The 14,966-nt window shown below is 29.6% G+C and overlaps 2 protein-coding genes across 2 annotated transcripts in view; both read left to right on the top strand.

Annotated features, from left to right (window-relative positions):
• The first annotated feature begins 8,871 nt into the window (after positions 1-8,871).
• LOC145330741 (uncharacterized) lies at positions 8,872-10,175 on the top strand. The gene is made up of 3 exons (XM_080175406.1): positions 8,872-9,125; positions 9,556-9,674; positions 9,980-10,175. The coding sequence occupies exons 1-3, from the start codon at positions 8,976-8,978 to the stop codon at positions 10,173-10,175; spliced, it is 465 nt and encodes a 154-aa protein (XP_080031532.1). The 5' UTR covers positions 8,872-8,975.
• A 1,062-nt stretch (positions 10,176-11,237) lies between these two features.
• LOC145329780 (uncharacterized) overlaps positions 11,238-14,966 on the top strand; it is a 34,533-nt gene continuing 30,804 nt past the window's right edge. The window contains exons 1-2 of the mRNA XM_080174172.1: positions 11,238-11,301; positions 13,844-13,955. Coding sequence (XP_080030298.1) covers positions 13,922-13,955 — 34 coding nt within the window. The 5' untranslated portion in view covers positions 11,238-11,301; positions 13,844-13,921. The remainder of the gene's footprint in view (positions 11,302-13,843; positions 13,956-14,966) is intronic.

Below are 14,966 nucleotides of genomic sequence, written 5' to 3'. Positions count from 1 at the left end.
TTTTTTATGGAGATTGAGACAACGTAAATAAGCACCAAATATAAGGTCATACGATTAAATAACCAAATGAGAGGCCAGTATAAAATTTACCATTGGTCAATTACAGTGTATACTGGCCTCTCATTGGTCTACCTTATTGTATTCCGTCATTTTTTTGGTGCCACTTTACGTTGTTTCATGAAGATTTGCTATAATATTTGCTTATAATTTACTTGTTCTGACGGTCTATCGGTCAGCCATCAAAAGATACTTATATAACTATTTAAAAACTATTTTCTTTATTTATAAATTATATCTGCTTTTTAACTTCAGTCCATTTGTCCATGATTTTTGTGTTTCGCTACTTCTGGATAGACTGACATACAAACTAATTCTAGAACAGCTACCTTACTATCATAGATAATTTTCTCGTATTCATTCGAATCCGGTGGATGTGAAACCGGTTCTCATCCATACAAAAAAACTATGTCTAGCATCGTATTATAACCAGCTTTCTACAAATATAAAAATGTACAATCATAAGATTGAAACCATTCTATATCCGCGAAAGCTGTTTATAATACGATGCGAGAAATAACTATTACATTCCATTAACTTTTCTTTAAAAAGTTGCACTTCTTTTAATAGCTTTTACAAAATGTTCAAATAATCTAAATTGAATCAAAGTTGTTTGATAAATTATAAAATCAGCTGAGAATTTTAAAAGCATTTTAATTATATTAGCCACTACGCCACTAAAGGCCTGTAGGGGCACTTTAAGTCGAGGATGGGTCGATTCCATTACCTTATTCTAAATTTTAATTAGGTGTGGAGTAATTTATTGTAGCGTCGATTTTTTTAGGAGGGTGGTTTACCCCCCTCCAAATTTATAAAAACCTTTCCAAGGCCTAAAAGGAGCTTCTTTGTAGAGGAGATTCATCGTTTTTTTTCTTTTTTTTCTACCTCTATCAAAATCAAAAGCAAAGCTCATCTTTAATTATGGTCGGTCCTTACGTCGGTAATCACGGATATCTATATATTAAATTTAGGCATGTTAGAAATAATCAATCGATTTCAAAATTGACATGGTGATTCCTGTAATAGTTACTCGACTGCCCGTACATCCAATTAAAATAAATATGTTCATGGATATTATCGTCCTTGTTTTTTTAAAATTATTATTATTATTCTTTTTGCTTTACTTTAGTTTAGATTTTTCTTTTTCAGCTTATCATTTTTTATGACTGTCTGTTACTCTTTCTCTAATATCTTTTTCTATATTTTTATTTTTCTATTTTTTTTATTTTTTACACATTCATTCTTTTTTACTTTTTATGTTTTCTCTTTTTCATACTTTCGGTCGCTCACCTTATGTTCTCTCTCTCTCTCTCTCTCTCTCTCTCTCTCTCTCTCTCTCTCTCTCTCTCTCTCTCTCTCTCTCTCTCTCTCTCTCTCTCTCTCTCTCTCTCTCTCTCTCTCTCTTTGAGAACGTACTCTATTTCTAAGTAAGCTGTGTGTATAAAGATGTGCTTTCTCTCTCTGTCTAATTTGTTTTTATTCAGTATAAAAGTTGCAACATCTTTGTAAACAGTTAATCAATACATAATATTAAATTTCAATTAAAACCTTTCACGTATTTTGTCAATCGGTCAAACAGTGATAAAAAGTTATATAAATAAAACATCCATGAAAATGAAAATCATTATCAAAAATGTCTCGTTCTTAATGACCGAAATTTTGATGAAATTTGACCTCTAGATTTCAAGGTGAACTGAAAATTAGGGATTAAAATATTTTAAAATGCCTAAATTTCAGCCCCAAAACACTTGTGACAATATATATTATACTAGCGGCTGCGTCCTTAGCATCTAGAAGCTCTGCATTTGCAAGGTGGGAAAAGAGGAAAAATATTCTGGAAAATGTAAAAATGACCGTGACCTAAATGAAGCTTCCATAGGATGAAGAACTCAATCAGTTTTGTATAGGTATTACAGTAAATGTAGGATGGTTAGAATTGTCCCATATATTTAATTCTTTAAATGGGATTCTTTTTAGAAATTAAGAATTATTATTAAAGCTTATTGTCCTTTAGTATATGATTATCATATAATTCTGATTTTTCAAGCATTTTTAAATGGTTATTTCAAAATAATTTTAGTTAACTCAAAAAAAACAATGTATATTAAGCAAATCAAGCTATTTTTTTGCCAGTTTTACATCGCATTAACAAAAGACTTGTAAGTGATATGCTGTTTTTTTAGTATTTTTATTTTATTTTATCTTTTTTGACTTTTATATTTTTTTATTAATGATATATTAAAAAGTTTTTTATTTAGGCAAATATAAAAAAGTTTTTTGGTCGCAAAGACTTTCTAGGAGCATGCAATAATATACATTAACCAAGAAGTTGTTGTTATACAATTTACAACATTATATATAAATGGATATATCATTACTTGGATCTTATGTCAGATTTTTATCTTTTCTAATAAAGTGAAACTTGAAGGCAGCCCAAATATTGCTTCAACTTCCACCCCCTTTACTCCCTCCCTCCCCCCATTATAGATGAACGAACTGACCAATAAAGGAGTTCTATGTTAGCAAGCTAAATTGTCGACAATTTTTCCCCAGTCCTAATGTCCATTGTCCACGTATAATTAATTTGATAGGTGAAATTAAACTCATTTATCTTAAATATCAGCTGAATATTTACAAGGGCTATCAATAACCTATTTTTAAAAGATAATAATTTGAATTGTAGAATAGCTCTGCTGCTAAAACAAATTTTAAAATATTTAAGAGTGGTTCTATGGAATTTTGAAAAAGTCATGAAATCACAAGAGAATTTTGCTCTGTATGTAAAACATGGATGTTTATTTTCAAAAAAAGCGTTAGAAAGATTTATACTTAGATAGATACTTTCAATTAAGGGAGGGTATCCTCAAAAATAAATTTAAAATAAAATAGCCTAAAATCATTAAGGGACCTTAGAAAGAAACTTTCCTAAAATTGGAGAACTCAATCGGTTCAGTTGTTAGCGAGATCTTAACAGAGAAACCAAATAAACGTTATATGATGGGATAGAAAACTATAAGATTTTTTAAAGCTGCAAATGTCAAAATTATATTTTTAAAGTCTTGTAGAATTATATGAAAAATATTTTTAATACATGGTCATTCGGATAACCGTCTTAAAACCATCAAAACCAATTTAATGACAAGCCAATTCTTTATTTTTTGCTCTGTCTCAATGTACATTGCACTTGTTCAAAAAAAAAACGAGGGAACTGAAAATTTGTATGTAAAATAAGTTCTAAGAATATTATAGAATTTTCTATTTCAATTATTAAAATGTTTTGTTTTTCAGAATTTCTGTTGAAAAGTAATGACATAACTAATTCTTATATATTTATTAAAAGCGAAGCTTTTCTATAATTAGGGTCGGTCCGTCCGTCCGTACGTCCGTCCGTCCGTAACTAATAGCTTTTTTTTGTTAATTTCGGCATGTTAGAATTGTCCTATCAATTTTTTGCATGGTGATTCCTTTAGTAGTTAGGTACGATTTAGAAAGCGTAGCAACTCTGTAATCATTACCAAAATGTCCGTACGTCCATTTTAAACATGTTGATTTTTTTACTTTTTTTAACAATAAATTTTTTTGTGATCTAATCATTCGATTGATCTAATTTTTGGTATATTGATTCCTAGGACATCACAGTATGATGTTATAAGCAACACAACTCTATAATCAAGTCCTAAAAATGTAAAATGTCCATAAACATATCCTATTTTAAAACAAATTTACTTACAATTTTGCTCCGACACTTATACATTTATATTCTGATTATTTAGTTCTGACACTATATAAGTGTTAATGTCCGTTTGTCCTACCGTTTCAGTGCTTCGCTTTTATGGATGTTGTCATCCTTGTTGAAACTACAACTACTCTATATTTCTACTAATATAATATCCCATTAACAAGGATGGCAACATTCATAAAAGTGAAGCTCTGAAACGGTAAGACAAACGAACATTAACACTTGTAGAGTGTCAGAACCGAATAATCAAAATCATAAATTATGATTTCGAAACTAATTTTTAAGTAAATTTGTTGAAAAACTACTTAAATACAGGAACATTTTTATGGACATACTTACATTTTTAGGACATGATTATAGAGATGCTTCGCTGATAACTTTGCACTTTGTTGTCCTAGGAATCAGTATTCCAAAAATCAGACCAATCGGATAATTTTATCACATAAAAATTTGTTGTAAAAAAAATTAAAAATCAAAATGTTTAAAATGGACGTACGGACATTCTGGAAACGATTATAGAGTTGCTACACTTTCTAAATTGTACCTAACTCCTATAGGAATCACCATGCAAAGTTTGAAATCTATAGGACGGTTCTAACACACCTAAATTAATGAAAAGAGCTATCCGTTACGAACGTACGGACCTACCCTAATTATGAAAAAGCTTCGCTTTTAAAAGTATATATAATTAGTAAAAAAAACAAGGACAATTTTTTTAATGATTAGGAAAAATGAAACAGACTGACAATTTCTAAAAAAATTATGCCGTGTTATGTTCATGTAGTAGAGATATGATGTCTGTCTGTGTGTATGTGAAAACCAGAAGATCACAGAAAACATTCAAGGACGTCCAATAGGGGGAGGGGTAAAGGGTTGATTACCCCCCCCCTTGAAAAAATTTTACCCCTCCCCAAAATAGATAAGCTTGGACGCCCCTGAAAACCTTTATAGTGAAGCTTCTACTAGGTCCCTGTAAGATATAAATGTACATCTAAATGAGCTTAAATAAAATATATCATTTCTTTAGACTGAAATTATTGTTTAAAAAGTTAGAACACTGTTGGTTTGAACCAACCAATTAAAATCTAATAGAAGTACCAAAGCCTACCCAAAATGATTTATAAAACTTTGGGTGTTAGTATAATTCAGAGTCCAATGTCCCCATCCTCCCTATCAGATATAGGTTTTTATATTATTATCAAATGGAAAGATTTTTTTGTTATAAAAATGTATTTGATACATTTTAAGTTCTTAAACCAATCATTAAAAATATTTAAACTGAAAATTTCAAAAAAAATATGTTAAACTTTAATTCATTTATTGCAAAATAACTTTTTTAATAAGAAGCTTTTCTGTCATTAAAGTCGGTCCGTACTAAAGGATAGCCTTTATGATATTTGGAACAATATTTTAAGCGAAGCATTGCTATAATCAAGCTCTAAAAATATTAGTACATAAACAGAATATATGTATCCTAGCAACTAATTCATTTACAATTCTATTAAGTCTTTGCTTATGGCGTTTTGACACTCTTCAAATGTTGCTGTTCTTTTGACTTTGTAGAGTTTCGCTTTTAGGGCTGTTGTCAACCTTGTAAAATTAGGAAATGAAGGGTTTATTGAAAAGTGTTTGTATTCACTTGAATAACAAGATCCAAAAATAAACTGTTTTCGTTAAATTTGACGTAAAAGATTCACACTTACATATACATATGTATATTTGATTATAGGCTAATTTAGGGTCTAATTTTGTACAGTCAACATTTTGTACTAATCATTTGAAAACGATTTATTTGATAAAATGTACAAATGAAGCATTTTAAAACTTTTAAATGAATGTTTTAATTTTTATATGTACTATTGTGTACTGTACATTCTCGGTAGACTCTGTAATATGATTCATTGGAATTCTATAATTACCAGATGCATTTTTCATTATTCATTCACTAGCGGCTACGCCCCTAGAGGTCTCTAGGAGCTCTGTAGGGAGGTATAGTAAATCAACCTTCCTATTTCTATTTTAGTTTTAAACAGAAAACATTTTTTCTCAATTAGAGTGGATTGTATTTTTTTTCAAGGGAAGGTTTGAAGGTACAACCACCCACCCTCTAAAGATAAATTGTTTTTACTTTATCTTTTTAATTATAAAATTTAAAATACCCCCCCCCCAAAAAAAAAATCCCACTAAGGGCAATATTCAATTTCGGACCATGGAAAATAATGTTAATGAATTGGGTAGCTATAAAAGATGTGAAATTTTTAATAAAAAATAAAGATGGTTCAAATATTACCATATTACTTTTTGGGTTCTACTTTTATAACTACTACCATTGAATTTTATTTAAATAACGAACTTATTTGACGAAAATATCCTTATATTAAAGTATCAGTATGTCTGTTTGTGTGTTTGTTTGTACCGAAGGATCTCGCTAACCGCTGAACCGATCGGGTTCTCCTCAACAGAGTAGATTCTCATAGGTCCTGGGAAGGTTTATACCTATTTTGGGGATGGGGTACCACCACCCTCCCAAGAGGAATCACAAAAAATCAAAAAAAATTACGTTTCTCGATTTAACAAAGAGAGTTCAACAAAACATAAACGTCAAACGCAACATTGACATATTTGAATATAAAAAAAACATTTGAAGTGCCACTAGAACCTCTAGGGGCGTAGCCGCTAGTATATCATAATATATTAACATATTTTTTTAAACATCCTCAAAAAAGTCGTCTAATCTTATTTTTATTAAAAAATAATCTTATCAAAGTTTTACATTTTACAGCCCCAATTAATATCTAATCCCTTTACAAATAATTAAAATACTTTTTAACTTACTAGATAAGGCTACATTATTCACAATATATTAGTAGCAAAGTTAGTCTTTAAGTAATGGATGATTGTATGTCATACAAAGATGTTTATTTACATCTAGCGGTTTTCTAAGGGGGGATGGGAGGGGTTCAGATTTAGATCATAAATTTTAGTTAAAGAGATTTTTTTTTGGGAGGGGAAGGGTTGCCTCCCCTAAAATGGCTAAAAAATATAAATAGCTTCACTGTAAAGGAGAGCCATATTTTATTTAATGGACATCGAAATCTTACGGAACAGACGAACAGACATACATAATTCTTATATTCTTTTAATGAAAATATTAACATATCATGGGTAAAATGTTGTATCGAAGGACTGATTATGGATAGAAAACCAGATAATAATTGGGTTTTAGGACAGATTTTCAGTAGTCATTTAAAACTAAAAATGAGTAAAAGAAAGAGTCTTAAATAGGTGCTGAAAAAATCAAGTTTTCCCCAAAATGATTTAGACATACAGACGGACATTTCGAATTACAGAGTAGCCTCATTACTAAAAAGAATCCATCATAATGATTTATTTACTATGTTTATTTCAAGACAGATAATGTACTCAATTCAGAATATACGCAGAATAGAAAATAATGTTTCTTTTTATCAGCAAAGCTATTATTTCTACTATTCAATTTAGACTGGCCATATGTCTTTATACCCTTCTGAACATGTAACAACTTGAACTGAATATATTCCTTCATTTAAAAAAATCATTGTTCATCCCATAATGTGCTTTGGCCCGATTTATATTTACAAGAGAAAAACTAACCCTCACTACTAAAAGAAACTTTACTAGCAACCTATAGGGAGATAGAGAGAGAGGGGACATTTTTCTGTGAATTATACTGAAGTGTACGATCTCTCTATCGTTAGCTTATACATTTTATTGACTGTTATTAAATTTCAATACATATCTTCTGTGCCTAAACTTTGCCACCAATAATTTTAATCTAAAGGCAATTCTGTTAATCTCAATCAAGGATGTATAAATAAAATTATCGTTCATTGTCTTTTCAATTTAGATTATTGGCTAACTATATGTTTTGCTTCTATTTTCTTCTGCATAAATAATGAACTAAAAGAGTATAGGGGCATGAGCCTGTCCCGATTTTGTATAGGGTCTTTGAATTCAGCTAATAGCGTCATAAATATAAACACAGCAGAGTCCTTACTAAAGAACAAAAAAATATATACTTACATATTTATTGTTTAAATGAATATATTGTGGTATAATATTTAAATTGTTTAGCTTGCTTTGTACATTATTGTCATTGGTTACTGAATTTATTTTATTCTACTTTACAGATGAATGTTTTCTTTAGAAGAACAAGGATAGGTGGAAAAGTAAAAAAAATTAAGCATCCAAACAAAAAAAGTTAGACACAAAGAGTTTTGCTTATGGAATTCTTTAAGATTAACATTAGACATCTATCTTTAGCAGAAACCAGGAAAATCATATTTGCTCAAAGAACCTCTACTTTGATTGACATGTGGCATAAATGACTATACGGACGGACAAAGTAATAAAAATTAATGCTCATTTGTCATATTAATGTTCTTATTAACTTTGCTTAATTAAACTTGTAATAATTAGGTTTAACTTCTAAATATTATCATGCCTCATAAAATCTTCAAAAATTTAACGATGTTCTTTGGATCTTATATTTCTTTAAAACATTTATAAGCTTCTCCACTTATGGATGTTTACATCCATGTATTGTTTATTTATTTTACATTGAATAGCGCAATTTTCTCTATTGTAAAGTATACAATAAATCTTTTATTCAAAGCCAGATTCTTCAATAAAGTAAGGTATTCTTTCAACCAAGGGCGTGCATACGATGTTTGCTTTTGGTAAGGGGGTGAGGGTAGCCTTAAAAAATATTCTAGGATGCATTTTACATCTATAAAACGATGTCTGTTTTTCAACAAGGGAGGGAACATTGGGCTGTTTATTTCACTAGTCCCAAAAGTTTTATAATATAGTTTTCTTATTCGTTGGCTCATAAACTTTTGGAACTTTTGTTGTATTTTAAATGGTTGGTTGGTTCATTAAGTAGAGTGTCATAACGTTTCAACCACTTATTGTAATTTAGAGAAGTTGTAATTTGTGTTTCATTATTTTGGATGTACATCAACTTATCGGCCATTGTCTTATAAATTTTTATCCCTGGGTTTTCCTAACAATTTAAAAAATTTTATTTCAGAAAGAGAATGGATGATAAAATGCTAACAAGTACAAGTATGCATAAACTATTAACAAAAAGTTATTCAAAATATTAATATGTCGTCATCAAGTAAAAGTTGAAATAAAAATGTGTGACTGTACTAAATATCTTAGCTACCCTGTCATCTTTATGGTGCTAAACCTGTCTCCAGTTTTGGAAACCTGGAGCCTGCCTGTGGCCAACCTACCCGCAGACAACCTACCAGCGGCAACATTTCAACAACATAATTTACCTACGGTAGGCATTACAAATAATATTTATCATTTAGACTTTGATTAAACACACATTGGTGTACCCTCAAAATACTTTTAAACCTTCCCAGGATCTTTGAAAAGCTACCCTGTAAAGGAGAACCATATTGGTTCAGCAGTTAAAGATCTTTTGTTACAGACAGATAAAGTTTATGTTTCTTTATTATAAGGATTCCAAGTCATTGAAGGAGGGGAAATTGAACTGTCAATTAAACCTGTACCCAAAGTTTAAAAAGTATTTTTAAATTTGGATTGGGTTGTACAAAATTTTCAATTAAAAATTTTATTCGCAAAAAGAGTTATATTATTTATAATGATTTGGCATTTACATCTATTGTCCCTTAAGATCTCTGTTTTTTTTTATAGAATATTTTTTCTTTTATTTCTATTGGATAAGGATATTGTTTTTTTTTCAGGAGGGCTATAAACTGGAAGCCACAAACCCAAACCCCTGGACAACAATTCTGTTCAACAAGTATAGTTCAATTAATAATAGAACTTATAATTATGAATTCATGAGTGATAATGATAAGAGGTGATTATACAATACTAAAATAATATCTATCTTTTATCTATCCATTTTATATCTTTTTAACTTATTAGTCCCTCTTTTAATGCTAATCAATAATTTTAACTTTTTTTCATTTTTTTGTGTTTTTTATTTATATTTATGACAGTCTATGTATGTTTTCTTTTCATTTGTTGTCAGTTTTTAACTATTTATGTAGATCTCAATCTTTCTTTCTAAGTATCTTAATATACTGTTGTAGACCTATCTATCATTATAAAACCTTCTTTCTGTTTACCAAATATTGTATTATATAATCACAAATATATCAGTCTGGAAGATTACACTAGTGAACATCAACAAACAATAAGTGATTTGTACAGTCCTATTACTAGTGAAAATAATTTTCTACCGGACAGTCTTAACCTGCCTGTGTTATCAAGATTAAAACATAGAAATAAAGATCGAATGATAGGAAAATATTTTGAAACAGAATTAAATGAAATATTTAAAATGAAAATTGTTTAAAAAACGCAATAGTACATTTTAAATTAGCGAAGATATTTTACATTCCTGAAATAATATGTGTTATGTCTGCCTGTATGTTTGTTTCAAAACATCTCGGTAACCTGTGTACAGATATAGCTTCATTTAGGTCCCGGGATAGTTTGATCTATTTGGGTGAGGGTACCCACATACCCCACCTTAAATATTTTTTTATTCTTTCATTTTAAAGATTTATAGTTAAGTGCTCAAAAGTCCCTCAAAAAAAATTATGCCGTCATAAAGATGAGGGATTAGGAGAGGAGGAGTGGTAAAGAAAACCCCTAAAAAAGAGATGGATAATCCCTCATTTTTATGACGTCACATGCTGATTTTTTTAGAGACTTTCTTCGTCATCGAAATCAATTTAGAAATTGTCCAAGTTTTACTTATAAAGGTATCCTTGTTAGATTGCATCATGGAAATATCTAGAGGCCAAAAAGAAAGAAAACAATGAATTTTACATTTGAAAGATTTTTCAAATAATTTTACAAATATCTCAAATTTTAATGGCAAGTGTATTTTATGACTTTTTTTTGTATTTTTTCTTTATATAACTCTAAAACAGGGCTACAGATATTTGAGAAAACGGGTATAGTCCCTTTAGTAACATCGTACCTTATGGGGCGATTCTTCGTATTTTTCACAGTAGCTTTTCTCCTATTTCTAGCCCCTGCGGGGGGAATTAACCCTACGGGGCAAATTATCTAACCCTGTGGGGCAATCACCTAACCCAATATAACCTAACCTAATCTAAAATAACCTATAAAAAGCCATTTTGAAAATACGACGCATCGCCTCTTATGGGGCGATGTTAGGAAAGGGACTATTCCCGAGAAAACTTCCCCGATAAAAAAACTGTTAAAAACTTTCTATTTTCAAAAGAAAAGATCTTCTACAATTAGGTTCCGTCCCTGAGTCAGTCCGTCTGTACATGACGGATAGTTGTTAACGTTTATTTAGGCATTTTGCATTTTTCGTTCTAATTAAAGTGTAATAAAAAATTATTTTATTATTGTTTTAAAATACCTAAAAATGATAAGATCCCGAATCAAATTTCTACCAGCATTTACTGAAATCCAAAACTCAATTCTGTGACTCTTATGCCCAGGTAAATTATTATCATTTTCAAAGAAAAACTTTCCACTAGATAGAGTCCGTAAGTCACTACCTCTGTTACATTTAAGGAATATAAATATAATAATCGCCTAAAATGTTTTATGATAATTTGTTGTCTTTTTTAACTTTATTCAAAAAGCTTAATGTTTTTTTATTTTATTTTTTTGTCAAATGCTTTACTTTAGTCTAAGAAACAATAATTATCAGTTGTATATCCTTCATTCAAAATATATGTACTGAAAAATATGATTTTCAACATACATTGGTAGATAAATATAATATATAAATTTATATCGATATGACAAAATGCTTAACGAAAGGACGGCTAGTTATAGATTAGAGAAACCACCAGTAAAGACAATGCCATTCATAGGTCCACAAATTTGCTAATAAAATAAAATCTTCTCTGTAATACATATATTGAACTGGCAAAAGAGCAAGATAAGTTTTATATACATTAGGATATAAATATCTAGTATATCATTAATAAAAGAGAATCTTCACTATACATTTAAACCGTATATTTGGAATTAAATTATCTTTTTTGTCAGTAAACAGAAGACAATGAATAAGGAAAGAGCAAAGATATAATTTTAAAAGAAGTTTTTTTTTTAATACTACTCACTCTTCCATGGCATAAGGCAGCATGAAGGAAGGGAGCAGAAATTAATTTGTAAATTCAACTAAGCTTAGTAAATAAACACTTTCTGTACTTGGTTGGTTTTGAGGTCTATGTTGGTCTATACCAGTGTTCATTTTTTTCCAACCAATAATTTTTGTTTATAACAATTTTTGGTTATATTACTTTTTCTCCTATTTCCATATCCCTCGGGATCCTTGAAATTAAAGCTAAGGCATCAAAGTTTGAAATGGCTGGGGAAGATACTTTGAGAATATATATGAGCAACAGAGAAAGTTGAAATAGACTTTGTTGCATCTTTGCATTTTTAACACTAAAATATAAAACTAAAATAAAACAAGGATGACAGCATCCTTAAAAGCAAAGCTCTGAAACGAAAGAACAAACAAACATTAACACTTGTAAAGTGTCAAGTTCATGGTGGAGTGGGGGGGGGGTAATCTTTATATCATAGAGACAAGGACGTCCAAGTTTTTTTATTTGGGGGGGGGAGGTAAAAATGAAAAATCATAAAATTTGGGAAAGCCGTTGGCAAATTGATTTTTTTTTTGGGGGGGGGGGGGGGTAAGTATTCACCTCTTTACCCCCCCCCCCCCCCCAACTTGCCGTCCCTGTTTCTTTTCCTAGCAATCATTATTCCAAAACTTAGATAAACAGGATAATTTTTTTAGATAAATAAGTTATTTGTTTACTAGTCTAGAGGAAGTCCCATTTCCTATGGAAAATAACCTAGGACAAGTAAAATGCTTCTCCATAAAACCTAATTGGACCAGCTCAGTTAGAAATCTTTGAACTCAAAATATATATGTATATTTTGATTTTTCAAAATAGTTTATTTATTGGTCTTTTTTACTATAACTCTATAAAAAAGCAAGCCTATATTCTTTAAGATAATTACATTTAAAAGTTTTTATACTACAGAAAATGTAAAAGTTTGCTTTGTAATATAATGTCTTCCAAGTCTAAATTTATTTTGTAAACATATAAGAAAATATGAATAAAATTTAAAATAAATAATAGAATCATTGTTTAAGAATAAGGGCTACGTATGAAAGTTGAATTTTGTTTTCAATGCAAATTTTTCGGTAGAATAAATTCAGGAAGTAATACAGGATCAACATCAGGCCCCAATATTTTGTTATTTATTTTGTTCTATAATATAAACTATATAAAAATCTTTTATGGTTTTAAATAAGACTCCAAATGGAAATGAGTTTCATATACTTGAAAAAAATACTTTTGTAAAGATTTTAAAATTTCTTATTGCTCAGAATTGGTCATATTCATCCAAAACCTTAAAAAAATGATTTTAGATTTTTGTCAAAGTCTAGAAATTTTATTCTATTTTTCTTTTTAGAAATAGATATCTTTTTTAAAATTTTAAATAAATTATACGTATAATATGCGTTCTCGTAATTTTTTATTCTTGTCCTTTCCTTCTGTTCACCATTCTTTTTATGACCACTGATCATCTGCTCTAAGTCTCACTTTGTCTGTTTGTCCACCCATTTCCACATATCTAAAGTGTTTATGGTCCGATTTTCTAAATTTTTTAAGGTAATAGTATTGATATTAGGTTTCAGTTTGTTCTTTTCTCATAGATGAAAGGACAATTATTTAAAAAATATAAATATGAAAATTAAATGCCATTTTTTGTTGGTCAGTCGGTAATGCATCAAAAACATATGAATATTTTTCTGAATATAACGTTATTTTCCAGCATTCCTAAAATCTAGGATTATTATGTTTTTTTCTCTTGCCTTTTTTATGAGAACTTTACATTTGATTAATTATTTACCATACATGTTCATTATTTATTAATTCATGATTTTTGTGCTTCGCTACTTATAAATATTGTCATTCTTAGTCTTTTATATATTTTCTATTTGTTTAGGTGAACCTTAAGGAAGAAGTTTATGAGAGATGGAATGGAATTGAATCTTCAATATTTCAAATTGGAACAAGAATAATCATGTGCAAAGTTTCAAAGACTTCTGCATTAACAGGTTAGAATACTTTTCTTCAGTATAGCTTCTTAACTGATTATAATCTTCTGGTTTTAAACCGGTTTATTGATGTATCGTATATTATATTGTAGACAATTTTCTATGTATAATAAAAAAAATCAAGGGTCCAACATTAAAGTAATATATATAGAGTGATAAATAGTATTTGTAACCCTGTTCCTTTCTCAAAGGCCTTGTACCGTCTGTGGGTTGGGTCTTTCAAATCAGCTGAATCTTTCAAAAATGTAAATACAACCGGGTGCTGGCAAAAGAACAAAAAGCAAATTGGAAACTAATGTGAACACAAGGACGCCCAAGCTTTTTTCTTTGAATGAGGGGTTCCATACGTTTAAGGGGAGTAATCTAACGTATTTTTAAAAAACTTGTTGGGTGTAAAATAAGAGATTTCAAAGTCTAAAGGGGTGAACACCCCTTTACCCCTTTTCTTGGACGTCTATGTATGAACTACAATGATGTTTGCATTCATCCTAGTTAAATTCGTTTTGCATTGTCTAAATACTGTTCAATTGTTGAAAAATATTTTGAAAAATATCTACTGATCTCAAAAAACTGACAATAACCCAATTACTTAAAATAAGGACATAGTTAATTTGCCACCACCTGAGAGAGAGCTCAACCCTTTATGGAAAAATAATTTAAAACAACGTAAATTCAGGCAAAAAATAAATTTGGGAACATCTGCAATATATTAGTTCTACATTTGTCGCTAGATGTCACTAAAAACTTGATAATTTTGATTTGCGACAAAGTATTCACATCATTAGGAAAAATGTCTTATTAATCACAAATAACTAGGTTTAAAAATGCAGTATTGTAAATCAGAAATGATGATTATGAATATAATTGTATAGTCAGGAGCCTAGTTGTGAAAAATTGATAATGGCAGTTCTAAATAAGTTTAGAAAGAAATGGCAATTTTACACAAAAATTGTCCCTTTCTTTTTCAAAAAGCAGAAGAATTAAAACATTAAAAGCATTAAACAGCTGAAA

This window comes from Acartia tonsa, chromosome 10, assembly GCF_053477335.1.
Source record: "Acartia tonsa isolate MP-2025a chromosome 10, ASM5347733v1, whole genome shotgun sequence".
Lineage (NCBI taxonomy): Eukaryota > Metazoa > Arthropoda > Copepoda > Calanoida > Acartiidae > Acartia > Acartia tonsa.
Note: the sequence above shows the minus strand (reverse complement) of the source record. Positions and strands in the feature narration are given on the sequence as shown.

Excerpts from the sequence above, each read along its gene's own strand:
- LOC145330741 (XM_080175406.1), top strand. The coding sequence starts at position 8,976 with ATGTGTGACTGTACTAAATATCTTAGCTACCCTGTCATCTTTATGGTG. Across the intron at positions 9,126-9,555 it reads AACAACATAATTTACCTACG|GAGGGCTATAAACTGGAAGC; the intron begins GTAGGCATTACA and ends TTTTTTTTTCAG. Across the intron at positions 9,675-9,979 it reads ATGAGTGATAATGATAAGAG|TCTGGAAGATTACACTAGTG; the intron begins GTGATTATACAA and ends CAAATATATCAG.